We start from the raw sequence: 15,019 nt of genomic DNA on the forward strand, positions 1-15,019 counted from the left end.
TTTTTTTTTTTAATTTGTTCAAATTAATTAATTAAAAAAAAAAAATCCAAAAAACTAACTGTTAAAAATTAATGTTTAAATAAATTTGAAAATAGTTTGTTGTTGGAGGAATAAAAAAATTTGAATAATTGAACTGTGAGCGTTGATCTTCATACCCACAGTTTTTCAATTTTTGATTACAAAATAAAAATTAAAAAAAAAACAATTTTTCAAATTCAAAAAAAGATTTAACAGATTGGCGCCAAACATTTCAGATTTTGCACTTACCAAAAGATTAACGGTTGGATAATTTAATGATTTTGAATTTTATAGTTTAATTTTATTTAAATATTTCCTTTTTTAAAAGTTGTAATAAAATAAATATTATTTCGAGGAATTGAATTTTTTTTTTTTGATAATAATCAATTTATTTAATAATGAATGTAATGTTTGATATTTGGTTTGTTTTTTTGTTTGTTTGTTGTTTTTATTTAAAATAATAATGTAATGATTGATAATAATAATACAATCGTAATTGATAAATCTAAAATGTTTTGAAAATAATATTAAAAAAAAAAAAAAAAAGTATTGGTTTTTGTTAACAAATTAGTTAGATTATTGATTTGATAGATGTTTGTTTGTTTGTAAAGGTTTAAATAAAAGTTTACTTACATTGTGAGGAAATGACTGGTTTGAGGATGTTGCCCGAAGAATAGGAATCGGTATGACCAGAGTAACGAATTGCGATGATTGTACCGGTGGGATCATCACTCGATATCAAGAGACACTCTGTGATGTTGATACCACAGGGTGCAAGACGTACAACCGACACTGGACGGAATGCCCATTGATCTCCCTTTACACCTGGAATACCACCAAACAACTTGGTCATCGTTGCATTAACAGGGTTGTAGTTGCTATCGGTTTGAATGTGTACCACTTGATATCCTGAGGATGGAACACGATTCCACGATCCGTGTTGAGTGACAAACATACCCTTATCATAGGGTGGTTGGAATGTAGTTGAATTCCAAAATAGCAAATCCAATGGTGCAGTATGAGCAGGCATACAAAACTTTGGACGAACTACATTTGATTGATTGAAACACCAATCATCACTGTTTAGATATTTTTCAAAACAAACAAACAAGTAGATTATTAGCAACAACATATAATATTAATAATCATCAATTACTTATTCTACATACTCTGATTTAAGTACACCAAAGTTTGCACCAACACCCTTTGATACATTGGGTGGAAGATATCCTTCACTCCAACATCTTGGATATCCATAGAACTTGAAAAATATGTATGTATTAGAAATAAATATTGAAGTTGATTGATTGATTGATATAAAACAATACTTACAGAACCTCTAGATTCTAAAAGATTGATCTCTTCACATGGATTGTTGATGTGTGCATCGGCTACCAAGTCAGGTCTGCTCAGTTCATCCATTCCATTTTCGACACCCCACAATCTACCGGTTGGATCGAATCGCAAACCGACTTCATTTCTGCAACCGTCGGCCTGAACTACACAGTTGGTAAAGTTAATCGGTAGAGTCAAACCGGTGGCGTCACAATAGTAGACTCTGGCACGCGATGAATTCGGATCCACATTCGATCCACTGCCGATGCTAATGTAGAACTTTAGTTCATCGATCATTGCGAGTGTTCTGGTGACATGACCATCCGATGGCATGTTATTCAAAACCACCTCGGGTGTACCTAGATCCGTTCTGTTTCCCGGTGTGTATCGCCAACGATAGGCAGTCGATGGACTGGTAGCATAGAGATATTTACCAGTTACTGTTACTGCATGATTCAATCCTGGTGCAGTTGCTATATTTAATCAAGTTATATTAGTTATTTTTCAAAAAATAATAATAATATTATTAATAGTTTAAAATTACCTAAAGTTGCACTCTCATTACTATCGATAACACCATTTTGATTGAGATCATACATGACAGTGATAATGCCATTGGTTGAAACTAAAACATCACCATTGCTAGCAACATAGAGTTGTCTTGGTTTCGACAATCCCGTCTTGTATTCCCAGACACAATAACCATCTTGAATGAAATATTTACTGTTTGCAACTTGATATGCACATTGTGGTTGTGCACTTGAATATCCAATAATTACCACAATAGCTAAATAGATAGATAGATAGATAATAATATTTATTTAGAACAATCTAACTCATTATAATAATAACTTTTTTTTGTTTTATTAGTTTTTTCTAACATACATAATAAAATAAATGATTTAAGATGATTCATTTTACTATCTATCTATCTATATCTATTTCTTTCTTTATAGAGATAATGCAAACTAACTAATTTAAAGAATCAAAACGAAATAATATTAACTATGATTTGATCATTTTGGTTTTAAACAATCTTTTCAGATAAAACAAGACCACTAATATTGCTTTAAATAATTGGCACTTTTTTGGGGTGAATTTGATGTGTGGGGGTTATAAAAATAATCTAGATCTCTTAATGGTTTTTTTTGAGCTATTTTCATTGGAATTGTATTCCTTTGCTAATTCCATTGAAATATCTTTACCGATAGTTGGTGTTGTCATTTAAATTTGTGTGAAAAAGAAAAGAAAATAAATTAAAAAAAAGAAAAAAAGAAAATGTTTAATGAACATTAAATTAATACAAAAGAATTGAAAAAGAAATAGTTAAAACAATCAATATGTTGGTCTAGTATTTGATGTAACTGATAGAAAAAAGAATAATAATAAAAGTAATAGTTATTTGAGTTATTGGTAAATTTTCAGTTAAAATTGTATAAGAATGAATAAATTTTAATACTTAATTCCAGTGGTTGTATTTGTTGCTGATTTTCCAGTGGAAGGTGTTGGTGTAGTGCTGTTGTTGTTGTTGTTGTTGGTTCTTGGTTGATAGCGAATTGCAATGATTGTACAGGATGCGTCACTCGATACCAAGAGACACTCTGTGTTGCTGTTACCACAGGTGCGAGACGTGCAACCGACACTGGACGGAATGCACATTTATCACCTTGAGGAGTAGGTACGCCACCAAAGAATTTGGTAATCGTTGCATTCACAGGATTGTAGTTGCTATCGGTTTGAATGTGTACCACTTGATATCCAGTGGTCGGGACACGATCCCACGATCCGTGTTGAGTGACAAACATACCCTTATCATAGGGTGGTTGGAAAGTCGTTGAAATAAATCGATACCATGATTTAATCCAGGTGCGGTTGCTATATATTAATACATCATTAATAAGATTCTGAATTTTGATTTAGCTATTGTTATAGTATTATTATAATTATTACCTAATTTTGAACGTTTTCATCGGGATCAATTACTCCATTCGTATTGGTATCATATAGAGCAGTTATGGTACCGTTTGTAGATACTAAAACATCACCATTGCTAGCAATATATAGATGTCTTGGAAAGTTCAAATCAGATTTGTATACCCATACACAAAAATCCTCTTGTATGAAATATTCTGTTTGTGACAAACCAAATAAAAATGAAGAAACTAAAAAATTAAACAATAATCTATTATTATTATTATCATTTAAGCTTTAGATCAATATGCCTACCTATTAATATTATTTTAATTGTATTCATTGTCTAAAAAAGAATTTGTTAACAAACTTTAGATTGTATACATTGATTGAAAGGAAATAAACAGCTAATGTTTAAAAAGCTATTTTTATTATCATTAGGCCTAATACCAATAACATGATATTATAATGGTGGTGGTGGTTAAATAATCAATCATATGATTATTATAGTGAATTCATAGTATTATAACACACACAAGTGTTATAACGTGTTACCAACAGTCAAATTTGTATGCCAAAGTTTGCTAAAAGATGAACATCGTATTGTATTAATAATAATAATAATAATAATAGTGAGTGGTGATCCTATATTGGATCGAATATAGATAGAATATATATTATTTTACAATATATATACTAAAATAGTCTTTAATAAATTAATTAAAAGTCATTATTCTTTTGTTCTCTGTTTTGTTTGTTTGTTAACTTGATATATATTATATCATTACTATTTATACTATTATTTGATAATTATTATTATTATTTTATATTATTTTTGTTATAATACTATAGATGATTATGATTTACTGGTTGTTCCTTTTTCTCTTCTTTTATTGTTGGTGGTGGTGGTTGTTGTTGTTGTTGTTGTTGATCGGACTTACCACCACTACTGTCAATGGAAACTAAATAATTTCTTATAAACTCATAAGATGTAAATGTAATTGCACAGGCAGGTGTCACTCTTATCAAATTGACACCCATACCCTTATATAATCCTCGGAAACCTTCTTCATTGATGATCTGTTTGAAATTCGCCAGTAGACCGCCTTTTAGTTTGAATGGTGAATGTGGTGAATTATCTTGTAAACGTGATCTAAGTACTTCGTGTGGATACGCCACTATACTAGCAACAATCTTACTTGCAGACGATGCCAAAACAATATCAAACATTTGTAATTCTTTTTGTTTCTTTTCTGTACAGATAGATATATATATTTTAAAGAGAAGAATAAGTAAAGTAAGTAAACAAAACAAACATAATATTATTTACTTATTATTATTATTATTACCTTTCATTATCATTTTTAACTTCTCGTAAAGTGGTAATTGTACACCGACATGTATTAGACCTAACAAGCTTGGACCTAAACCTTTATATAAACCAGCAACACCCTCCTCCTTTATAATCGATACAAAACTTTGAGCTATACCAGTATATCTCCTTTCTCTTCCACTCATTTCTTGTGTCTAAAATAAAATAACATAGGTGATAATATGTCATTTTCAATTGTTAGTTTGAATTTTAAGTTGTTGAGATGAAATTAGATGATGATGATGATTATGATGATTATGATAGATAGACAATAGTATAAATCATATGTGTGATAGTTACAATTAATCTAGTTTTTATTACCCATATTGGGTTGGTTATGGTTGATGTCGTAGCACCGGCACCCATTGCAGCGATCATGTGTAGTCCGGACGATGTCGATGGATCGGTGTGTAGGAGTTGTCCAAGTTTCGATTTGAAGTAGGAGTACGATGAGAAGTAGATTGCCCAAGAAGGTACCAGACCAACGAGTGTCGGTTTCAGTCCTACGAACAAACCACGCACACCTTTTTTATCGACCATCTCTGTAAAGGTACGCCACACCGTTATACCATCGCCTTTTCTTCGTACCTGTATAGTTGTTTTCAGTACATCGAGAGGTGTCGTCACCAACGATGCCGCTGCACCAGCACCACATCCAGCTGCCATCTCAATCAACTTTGGATGATATACATGTCTACTACTACTAGTTGTTGCTGTATTTGTTGCTATAGGTGGTGGTGGTGATGGTGTATTTTGTTTATTCATTTATTTACAATATAAATAATATAATAATAAATCTAATAAATTTGTTAAATTAAATATTAATGTAACACAACAAATTGCATTGTCAATTTTTTTTGAAAACGACAAAAAAATATGATATTTTTTTTTTCACAATCGTCATTATGATCTACCTACCCCAGTTACTTTTAGATTTTTGAGTTCTGTTTACTGCTCACTTCGGAATCATAGAAAATACACCCTTTAAAATTACTTTATCAAAATTTCATTATATATTTGATAAATTTATTTTATTCATTATTTACCTCAAAAAAAATCAATCACTGTGCTTTTTACAAATAACATTTTATTAATTTTCTTTCAACAAACTAAAAATTGTGTGTTGATTTTTTGCATTTCTGTCATTGATTAAACTGTACCACTTAAGGAATATGATACTAAGCCACACACATCCTGGTTCTGCAAAACAAGATTTTCTACTGCCAAAACGCGCACAATGACGGTCACCTAAAAAATATCAATGTTAGTTTGTAATATATTTATTAAAGTATTTGGCACGGCTTTTGTGCATTTTGCAAAAATAATGCGAGAATACAAAAAAAGCTGTGCAAAAAAAAACCCAACCTATAAAATGAAAAAACACTGTTTAAATAAATGATCTAAGATCACTACTAATAATAGCGAGAAGGTACTAGATCAACAAGAAAGAAAATGAGAGCATATTAAAAATAATGAAGTTTGTTATTTTCATTTTATGCCTCCCAAAAAATGAAAAAATTTTACATAGCTTATGTGCATTTTGCAAAAATAATGCAGGAGCTCTATCCTATAAAAACATATAAAACAATCACAAATTATATTCAATAATCAACACAACTTCCTAAATCAGAATAATTTAATAAATGATAATCAAAAATTTGTAACTTAGTCTTGTTAAAATGAATTAACTTCAACACTTAAATTTTGTTTTTGTTTTTAAAATTTTGTTAAAAGTGTTTACTTATAATTGGTAGTAATTTTTAGTTTGTGTTGTTGACTTTCATATCAAAAATTAAAACTGTTAAATTTTTTTAAGGAGGAAGCTAAATTTTATTCATAGGATCGATAAATTCTTCACACAGTGGTTATTAAGGGTTTGTTTAAGCACTTCATTTTTTAAAGAATAGAGTTAACACTTTAAATACATCCAATGGCAATTTAAATTTTTATTATTTTTTCAACTAACAAAAAATAACCAATCCTCTACCACTTTCAACTTAATGATAAAATATTAGTTTTTCTATAATCAGGAGCTCCTTTAAAGAATAACCTTTCTTTATACTATTATAAAAAATATTTTATTACTTCAGAAATATTGCACAAATTAATTTTATCTTTTATTTTTTTTATTTTTTTTTAATATTTCTTACTTTCTATAGAACAAATAAATGTATATCTGTGAGATACTATTGATCCCTCTGTCCTGCTTCTCAGATTTTTGCTGTAAAAAAAGTATTTAAATTCGTTGAGTCTTCGCTTGGTCGACCCTAAAAGATACCTCTATGGATTCTACAAAATTTATGTAAAATTACAAGTTGTATTATATTTTTATTTATGTTTTGTTTTGTTTATTTTGGTTGCATTGATCTTAATACAGCTGGTTGATCAGCACCTCCAAACCATGAGGAAGCGGTTCCAGTTGGTTGTTGATCCCAGGTGTCGGGGAAGAGATCGTCGTGGAAAAATTGATTGTTTTGACGTTGTACTTCGAAACGGATTGGGATGACCTGACCGTTTGGACAGAGCTTGACGACACGTGCAATCTCACACTTCATGACATCGCAAACACTCTTTGGCAACAGTGCCATACCGGATGATGGTTGTGTGTGTTTCATCTCGCTCAACATGACACACGGTTTCTCGTTGGCTGCCAACACCTCGAACACCTTAATACCACTGTCACCCTTGCCACCCAAAAATACCAAATTGGTATCGACATCATAGAATGGCATTGGTGATGCTGGATTAATATCCAAAGTCAGCGATTGTACTTTCTTACTCATATTCTTAATATCCCAAATTGCAATTTCTCTATCCATTGTTTTGTTAACTAAATAAAATTTAGTTTGGAAATATTAGTTCTTAAATAATTATTTCTTCTTGAATACTTTTATAGACTTACATCCAATGGTAAAGATTAGATCTTGTTTTCCAGCCCAAACTGCACGTCCACCTTTGGTACCTTGATGATCGGCAACCTCAGAAACAACAGAGTTTCCACGAACATCGAAAATACGCAGATTTTTATCTTTACAGGAGGTTGCCATTAAACTTCCGGTGTAATCCCATGTCTGTGAGGTGACCATTCCTTTGTGGACGGATGGCAATGTCAACATTGACATTTGATTCTCGATGTCCCAAAGACGGATCTCATCTACGCTTGTTGTGTAACATACACCGCTAGCAAGTGGGTGGAATCCACAGGAAATCAAACGTTTGGCATTGCCTACGAGTTGTGCAGTCGGGGTTGAGGTGGAAGCTTCAAGTCCACCCTCTGGAATGGTCCAGAGACGAGCAACCGTATCTTGACAGGCTGTCAGTAGTTGGTTTTGTCCACCGAACGGTGAGAATGCAATCTCATTGACTTGGTCATCGTGTTGAATCAGTGGAGTGTCCTCAGAGATCGTTCCCTTTTGTTGAAGCGAGACCACTGCAACCGTTCCAGAGACCTTACATGGAAATGCCAAGAAATTGGCATTGGCTTGCAAAACATTGGAATCCTGTGAACAACTTCCAGCTACACAACCGTGAATTGTTTCTGTTGCCTGTGCTGCTGTTCCATATGTATGCTTTTTATTTTTATTGTTATGTTAATAACAACAACATTTTATATTTTTCAAACAAACAAATAACAAATGTTATTGAAACTCACCTTATATTTACTAACATAGACTTTTGATGCCATTTTTTTGTTATTATCTACTATTTATTTAGTTTGATGTTGACGAATGCCTAACTGATATGGATCAAAATTGTTGTAACTCCTCAACACACATTTTTTGTTTTTTTTTTAAAATATCAAAGATTTTTTTTAAATTAAATTTGATTTTAAATTTTTGCACAAATTTAATTAACAGAAAAGTTTTTGATTAAAAGAAAAGTGCACTTCTCATTTGCAAAGATTGTAAATAAATTAGATCTATTTATACATAGTCCTTTATTTAATATTATTATTCTATTAAAATTAATTATTTTTTTTTTAAAAAATGATCAAAATATTATGATCTAACTATTCGATCTGTGATACCACAAAATTTGAAGAATTTAATTTGAAAGCAAATTAATTTAAATTTTTTTGTTTTTTATAAATTGATTGCGATGTTTTGTTTTAATTAAAAAAGTTATTATTTTAAAGTTGTCAAAATATTTTTAAAAGAAAGAAATAAATAAATAAATAAATTGTATATATATAAAATTAGTAGAAAAACAAAAAAGTAAGAGATAAGGGTAGATAAAAGTTTGGTTGAAATTTCTAGAATCTTAAGCTAAACAACATCAAACTTTTGAATTTATAAAGAGAGAGAGAGAAAACAAAACAAAATGATAAATAACAACTCTGCAGATAGAATATCAAGTTTGAAACAACATTGTTTCAACTTTTTGTTGAGACACCGTGAGAATATACCAAAGAATGTAAATACAATCTATGAGATACCAGAGATCAGAGAGCAATTCGTTACACTTGCAAAACGTAAGAATCTGGTGGACGATCAATTCTTCTCAGTGTTTGGCGATGTCTTTATATTGACCGGTGCAAATTCGAATACAACCACTCCATTCCTATTGAATCCACAGTTTCATACTGCATCTGCAACTCAACAACAACAGCAACAACAACATAATATAACCTATCAAAATACTAGTAATAATAATAACAATGATGGTGATGTTGAAATGACACCACCATCAAATGATTATCCAATAATATCATCAAATAGCAACAACATCAATCAATCAAATGTAAATATAAATAACTCAATCTATGAGATTGATTTAACTGGTCTAGGAAGAATTACAGATATCTCAATACAATTCATAACAAAGTATAATAATCTACAACATTTGAATCTCTCGTTTTGCACGGGAATCAGTAATGACTTTATAAAGATATTGGCTGCGAATGAGATGATTCAGCTGCAATCGCTGAATCTCTACTATACCAATACGAACGACCAATCGATTCAGTCGATTGTCAATGCCTATCCGAATTTGAAGAGTCTTTCGATTGCCGGCTGTCAATCCGTTACGGAGGCCGGAATCAAATCGCTTGCCAAGTGCAGTAGTCTCACCTACCTCGATATCTCTCACATTCGCAAGCTGTCTTCGTCCATAACCAAACAACTGGCATTCCCACAGTTGATCTATCTCAATGCTTCTTGGCTTGGTCCAGACTCGAAAGAGGTGTCGTTCAGCAAGTGTGTAAAGGCGTGTCCACGACTGCAGTCTCTGGCCATCGGTAGTTCCGGCATTGGCGAATCGGAACTCTACAAGATCCTAACGGAGGCAAAGCGTTTGGTGTCTCTCGACATCTCGTACTGTCCGGCATCCATTACTTCGGTCGACTCCAAGTGTCTGAAACACATGGCCAATCTCCAGTCACTCTCACTCTCTGGCTGCTCGTTTAAAGAACCGATTCTCAAGAAGATCATCGAGTGTACGCCCAACCTAAAGGAACTGGATCTCTCCAACCAAGAGGGAATACTCCCATGGTCATTACTGGCGTGCATCGTCAACGATCCTCAAATTCTCCAACATCTACACACTCTCAACCTAAGTCAATCCAAATTCGACAAATTCGACATTGATACACTACTACAATATCCATCACTCAATATTTTCTTACCATCCATATAATAGAATTAACTTTATTCCCACTCTAAACAATTATAAATAAAAAAAAAAAGATAACATATCTTAACTTTACACACATTAATAATTATAAAAATTGATTGATTGATTGGCTTGTTTGTTTGTTGTTGTTGCGTAATATAATAAAAGTTAATAGTTTATTAAATTTGGTTAATCTTTTGTGTGTGTGTGTTAGGTTGATATAGATTCTCTTGGTTCTGCGGTTAATGATAGTTTGAAACAATCAGATTCCGATACGTTTTTGTGTGTCTGCAGGTAGGTGGCAATCTCTGGAACCGGTGCCAAATTGTATGGCTGTTGTTGGTATTGTTGGATCTCTTTGATGACCTCTGCCACCATTCGGCATTTGAAAAAGTTGACGAATCCATTCTCCAGCTTGTCTGGGTTACCCTCTTCGATGAATGTCAGATCGGAGAGATGCACACCCAGATATGGAATACACGGTGGGTTGGAATTGTGAAGTTGTTCACGATACGCTGAGAACGAGAGGTTCGGCGATGTCAGAACGACAAACTCTTCGAATTGCTTCTGCTGTTGCTTCGATATCTCACTCCACGTCTTTTGCAAACGATTGACCGATGCCGAGTGCAACGCCGATACTATCACGAATACACAGTTGAAATTGTTGAGACGGCGCAGTTCCTCTGTCAACTTGATGAATCGCTTCAGGTTCTGTGCTCGCTTCTTCAGGTTGTTCTCACGCACGATACTTGTCACCACCCAATTCGACACCTCATTGAAACGGTGAATCATCTTTAGCAAATTGGGAGATCTAGTTTCCTTGTCGTTCTTCTGCCAAGAGAGTGACAACAACTCCTTCGATGCAATCTGTCTGTACATATCGAATTCGATAATAGTCAATTGTCTGGCCATCTCCACAGGATCGATATCATCAATCGATAAAATCGGTGTCTTTGGTGGAATAACAGGAGGTGGTGGTACACCAAATGTTGCTGTTTTAGTTGATGATGCACCTGATAACTAAGTTGTTGATGAAAGAAAATATTATATTAATATTATAATTACTATTTGTTTGATAAGATAACTATTTAGTTATATATAACTTACTTTCTTTTCTAAAGTTCTTCTTAATAAATTATTTAATTTTTCATCTTTACATTTGGAAATGAATACATTGTACTCTTGTAGTAGTTCATTGTCAAAGTCGTGGAAGAAAACATCTACCCAACGCTTCAAAAAGTTACAAATTCTCAGACGAATCTTCTTCTTTCCGAGATTCTCTTGTTCGACTATGAATTGACTCTCGGAATCCGCTCCGGCACCGTCCTCTGTTGCCGAGTTGTCGTTGTAGGTCTTTGTCAGTCGCTCCAGTACGTATTTCGAGGTGGTAAACGAACGGTATGTCAAGAGGAACGTATCGACATAGTCAGAGACCGATCCAATGATATTCTTATTGTACAGACGTTCGATCAGCTTGTCGGTGTTGCCACCCTTTATCGTTTCAAACTTGCCGTTGACCTCGCTAAAGATGATACCTTCCTCCTCGACACGACTCGCTTCCGCTTTCGATTTGCTTGCTAGCATCTCGTCGAAACGTGCATTCAGTGCTTTCTTCTCGACAATCAACTGGTCGACCATCTTTTGCATCTCCTCCGCACGAATCACCAGTGCTTTGTTCTCCTCGACTACGTTGAGCACGTTCTTCAGTGTGAAGATATCAGAGAGCATTCTCCGTTCTTCACGACGACACACCTCTGCTTGCGCCTTGGGTGAGAGTGCCAGGAATGCAGAGTTGACAAAAGTCGGTGATTTCTCTTGTTGTAGCAGCGCGTCGTAAGCAACGAAAGACCTGTACTTCTCGGGATAGGTGAAATTGATGCGCTCCTTCAAAATCTTGCGGTCCTTATAGAGGAATTCAATCTGTTTGATGTTCTTCATCAGCTCCTCCTGCGAGAGCTCCTGTGTGAGTGCGGCACCGTCGTCGATACCACCGTCCTCCTCGTAGGTTTCCGCTGTGTAGCCGCCAGACGACTGCATTGCCGACTGTCCATTGTTGTAGTATCCATCGTTGTCCACCTCGATTTCAATGTCTGCCATCGCCTTGTTCTTTTTGTCTTTGTCTTTTTCTTTCTTGATCATGAATCCACCGCCACTGCCACTCATTGAAGGTGCGGAGGTCGGTGAGTTTGGACCGCCGTAGGCATTGGGTGAAGTTGACATTGGAATCTGTCGACTGGATTTGCTGACCAACGATGTCTTGCTAAAGAATTTCTCGATACGTTGTTTCGTACTGGAACGTGGTTTCTTTCCTGGTATGGTCATACCCTGTGAGATACTGCCTGGTGGCGAAGAATCATTGCCATTGCCACTTGGGAAACCAATTTGAGAAACTTGATTCGATTGGTTCGATGTCGATCTATTCAGAGATGGCTTATCACTACCAACAGAGTCACTACTATTATTCATATTATCTCTATCCTTTTCTCTATCCTCTGCTACTGTTATTGTTGTCAGATGTGGTGATGATGATGATGATGTTGAAGTTGAAAGTGGTTGAGAAATTGTTTGTTGTTGATGTAAAGGTGTTGTTATTACAGAATTATGATGATTGTGATTGTGATTATTATGGTTGTGATTGTGATTATGATTGTGATTATTATGGTTGTGATTGTTGTGATTATGATTGATGTGATTGTTATGATTATTTTCTTCATTTCTTGGCTGGATAATTGGAGCAGCTAAACTATGGTTGGCAATTCCGTTGTGACTGGCGTTACGTGGTGGTAGTGGTGGCCTGTTGTTTGGTGGATTCGATAAACTTAAATCCGGTATTTTGTTTTCGGGTGGCGGTGAAAGAGGTTCTCTACGTGGTGAGGTAGGTGGAGATCTAGCTGTTGACTGTCCCGATCCTGATGATAGCGCCGATGCTATTTGCTCTGATGTTGGTGGTTTGTTGTTGAATCTCGGTTTCGATGGACTACTCGATGAAATGGTGTGATGACCGTTTTGGTTATTGTGATAATGATTTCCTGATGATGAAAGTTGTGAGTTGTGATTGTTATTGTGATTGTTATGTAAATTTATTTCGGAAACGGACGGACCAACCCTTTTTGGTTGGACCGGTGAAATTGGTTGGTTTGGTTTGCTATATGGTGAGGTTGGTGATGTTGACAATGGCGATGAAACACTACTACTGCTGCTGTTGTTGCTGTTCGACTTTTCCATAAACTTCATTAAAGCAAATAATATTTTTACAACGATGATATCTTTTCCCTCCAAAACCAACTCTGGAACTCGAGATACATCTTCTGGAAATCCTAAAGTTTCACATCCTTTACAAAAACTTAATAGATTTTCCTAATATATATAAAAAAGAGAGTAAGTTGAAAAACGGTTAATTTCTATAAATGTTTGAGAAAACTATTTAAATAATATTGTTTGATCATCTTACTCTATGAGCAAATTGTGACTGTACAGTAGTATTTATCTTTTTAACATAATTTGGTTTAATTGTATTTAATAACCTTTGTTGTTTTTAATAATAAAATTGGTTTGGTTAGTATTATCTTAAAAGTATTAATAAAATATTATAACTAACTTACTTGCATAAAATGACTCCAGATTTCAAGGACTCACAAATGGGTGGATTTATTTTAGTATTTGTCAACTTGTATATCCAGTCTATAACTTGTTTTTCTGTTTGTAGTGAATATTCAATCTTATTAATATTAAAGTAATAGTAGGTAGGTTGGTGGTTGTTTGGTGTAGGTGCGATGAATGATGTCGGTGAGCCAGATAGAGTGTGCATTGATATGGTTCTGTGATATCGTTTTAATTGAATTTGATGTTCATCGCTTAAGTTTGAAAATTCACCATCACTACTATTGGTATCACTGTTGTTGTTCGAGTCGTTGTTATTCGAGTTGTTGTTATCTGTTGTATTCAAATCCAACATCATTTTGTTGATTATTTTGTTTTTAAAAGTGTAGTGGGAGTATGATAATGGTGGGGGTGGAGGTGGGATTGGAATAGAGTCAGATGTTGGGATATCAAGTAAGCCTGACACTTCATCGCATTCCATTGTTTCACATCCCATCTTTTGATATCCTATTTTAATACTAAACATAACTATTATTATCCTATTATCTTATCTATCCAACTTTAATGTAAATGTATCCAATCTATAGAAAAAAAAAACAAACAAAACAAAAGGTAAACTAACCATCATAGTTTAATTTAAAAAAAAAAACAACAAGAAACAAGTGTCATGATATATTTTTGTTATTGAATGTGTGATGAGAGGTGGAAGGTGATAATTATTGAGATTCATGAATATTGGTATTACCTATATGGGGTATGTCCGACATTGTTTTTTTTTTTTTTGATAAGATTCCACTTGATTGTGTTTGATGCTTTTCTTTCTTCAATTCAATGCCAATTAATTTTTGAGACCTTTCTAGCTAACCTGTCTCTATCCTGCGATAATAAAATAATAATAACGACTATCGATGATTTTACAACAGTGTTGATTTTGATATATTTCAATTGTAAAATTGCTATTGTCACTGCTATCTTGTTGTTGTCTGAAACTATTACTCTATCCTTCCTGTAAAAAACACTTTTATAAATGCTATTTGTTTGTTTTCTTGTTGTTGCTACTGTTACTGTTGTTTGTTTTATTGATGTTGTTGTTTTTGGCTGTTGATATTTATTGACTTACTATTGCTATTGTAAGCAATGTTGTGTGTTGTTGTACTTTTTTGGTTTTAGAAA

The 15,019-nt window shown here is 33.6% G+C and overlaps 5 protein-coding genes across 5 annotated transcripts; 1 reads left to right on the top strand and 4 right to left on the bottom strand.

Moving 5' to 3' along the window:
* Nucleotides 1-470: 470 nt before the first annotated feature.
* Nucleotides 471-2,269, bottom strand: PPL_10602 (PQQ-dependent sugar dehydrogenase; the record flags this gene model as incomplete). The annotated part of the gene is made up of 6 exons (XM_020581370.1): nt 471-523; nt 652-1,097; nt 1,188-1,279; nt 1,351-1,826; nt 1,898-2,140; nt 2,239-2,269. The coding sequence occupies 6 exons, from the start codon at nt 2,267-2,269 to the stop codon at nt 471-473; spliced, it is 1,341 nt and encodes a 446-aa protein (XP_020428157.1).
* Nucleotides 2,270-2,688: 419 nt separating this feature from the next.
* mcfW (mitochondrial substrate carrier family protein) lies at nt 2,689-5,401 on the bottom strand (the record flags this gene model as incomplete). Its single annotated transcript, XM_020581371.1, has 7 exons — nt 2,689-2,717; nt 2,813-3,257; nt 3,337-3,515; nt 3,820-3,848; nt 4,112-4,517; nt 4,614-4,791; nt 4,937-5,401. The coding sequence occupies 7 exons, from the start codon at nt 5,399-5,401 to the stop codon at nt 2,689-2,691; spliced, it is 1,731 nt and encodes a 576-aa protein (XP_020428158.1).
* Nucleotides 5,402-5,726: 325 nt separating this feature from the next.
* PPL_10604 (uncharacterized protein) lies at nt 5,727-8,321 on the bottom strand (the record flags this gene model as incomplete). Its single annotated transcript, XM_020581372.1, has 5 exons — nt 5,727-5,884; nt 6,161-6,203; nt 7,012-7,466; nt 7,539-8,205; nt 8,289-8,321. The coding sequence occupies 5 exons, from the start codon at nt 8,319-8,321 to the stop codon at nt 5,727-5,729; spliced, it is 1,356 nt and encodes a 451-aa protein (XP_020428159.1).
* A 635-nt stretch (nt 8,322-8,956) lies between these two features.
* On the top strand, nt 8,957-9,992 carry PPL_10605 (uncharacterized protein; the record flags this gene model as incomplete). Its single annotated transcript, XM_020581373.1, has 2 exons — nt 8,957-9,831; nt 9,920-9,992. The coding sequence occupies 2 exons, from the start codon at nt 8,957-8,959 to the stop codon at nt 9,990-9,992; spliced, it is 948 nt and encodes a 315-aa protein (XP_020428160.1).
* Nucleotides 9,993-10,456: 464 nt separating this feature from the next.
* gefP (Ras guanine nucleotide exchange factor) lies at nt 10,457-14,327 on the bottom strand (the record flags this gene model as incomplete). The annotated part of the gene is made up of 5 exons (XM_020581374.1): nt 10,457-10,677; nt 10,996-11,266; nt 11,354-13,603; nt 13,698-13,770; nt 13,849-14,327. The coding sequence occupies 5 exons, from the start codon at nt 14,325-14,327 to the stop codon at nt 10,457-10,459; spliced, it is 3,294 nt and encodes a 1,097-aa protein (XP_020428161.1).
* Nucleotides 14,328-15,019: the final 692 nt, after the last annotated feature.

This window comes from Heterostelium album (assembly GCF_000004825.1).
Source record: "Heterostelium album PN500 unplaced genomic scaffold PPL_scaffold14, whole genome shotgun sequence".
Lineage (NCBI taxonomy): Eukaryota > Evosea > Eumycetozoa > Acytosteliales > Acytosteliaceae > Heterostelium > Heterostelium album.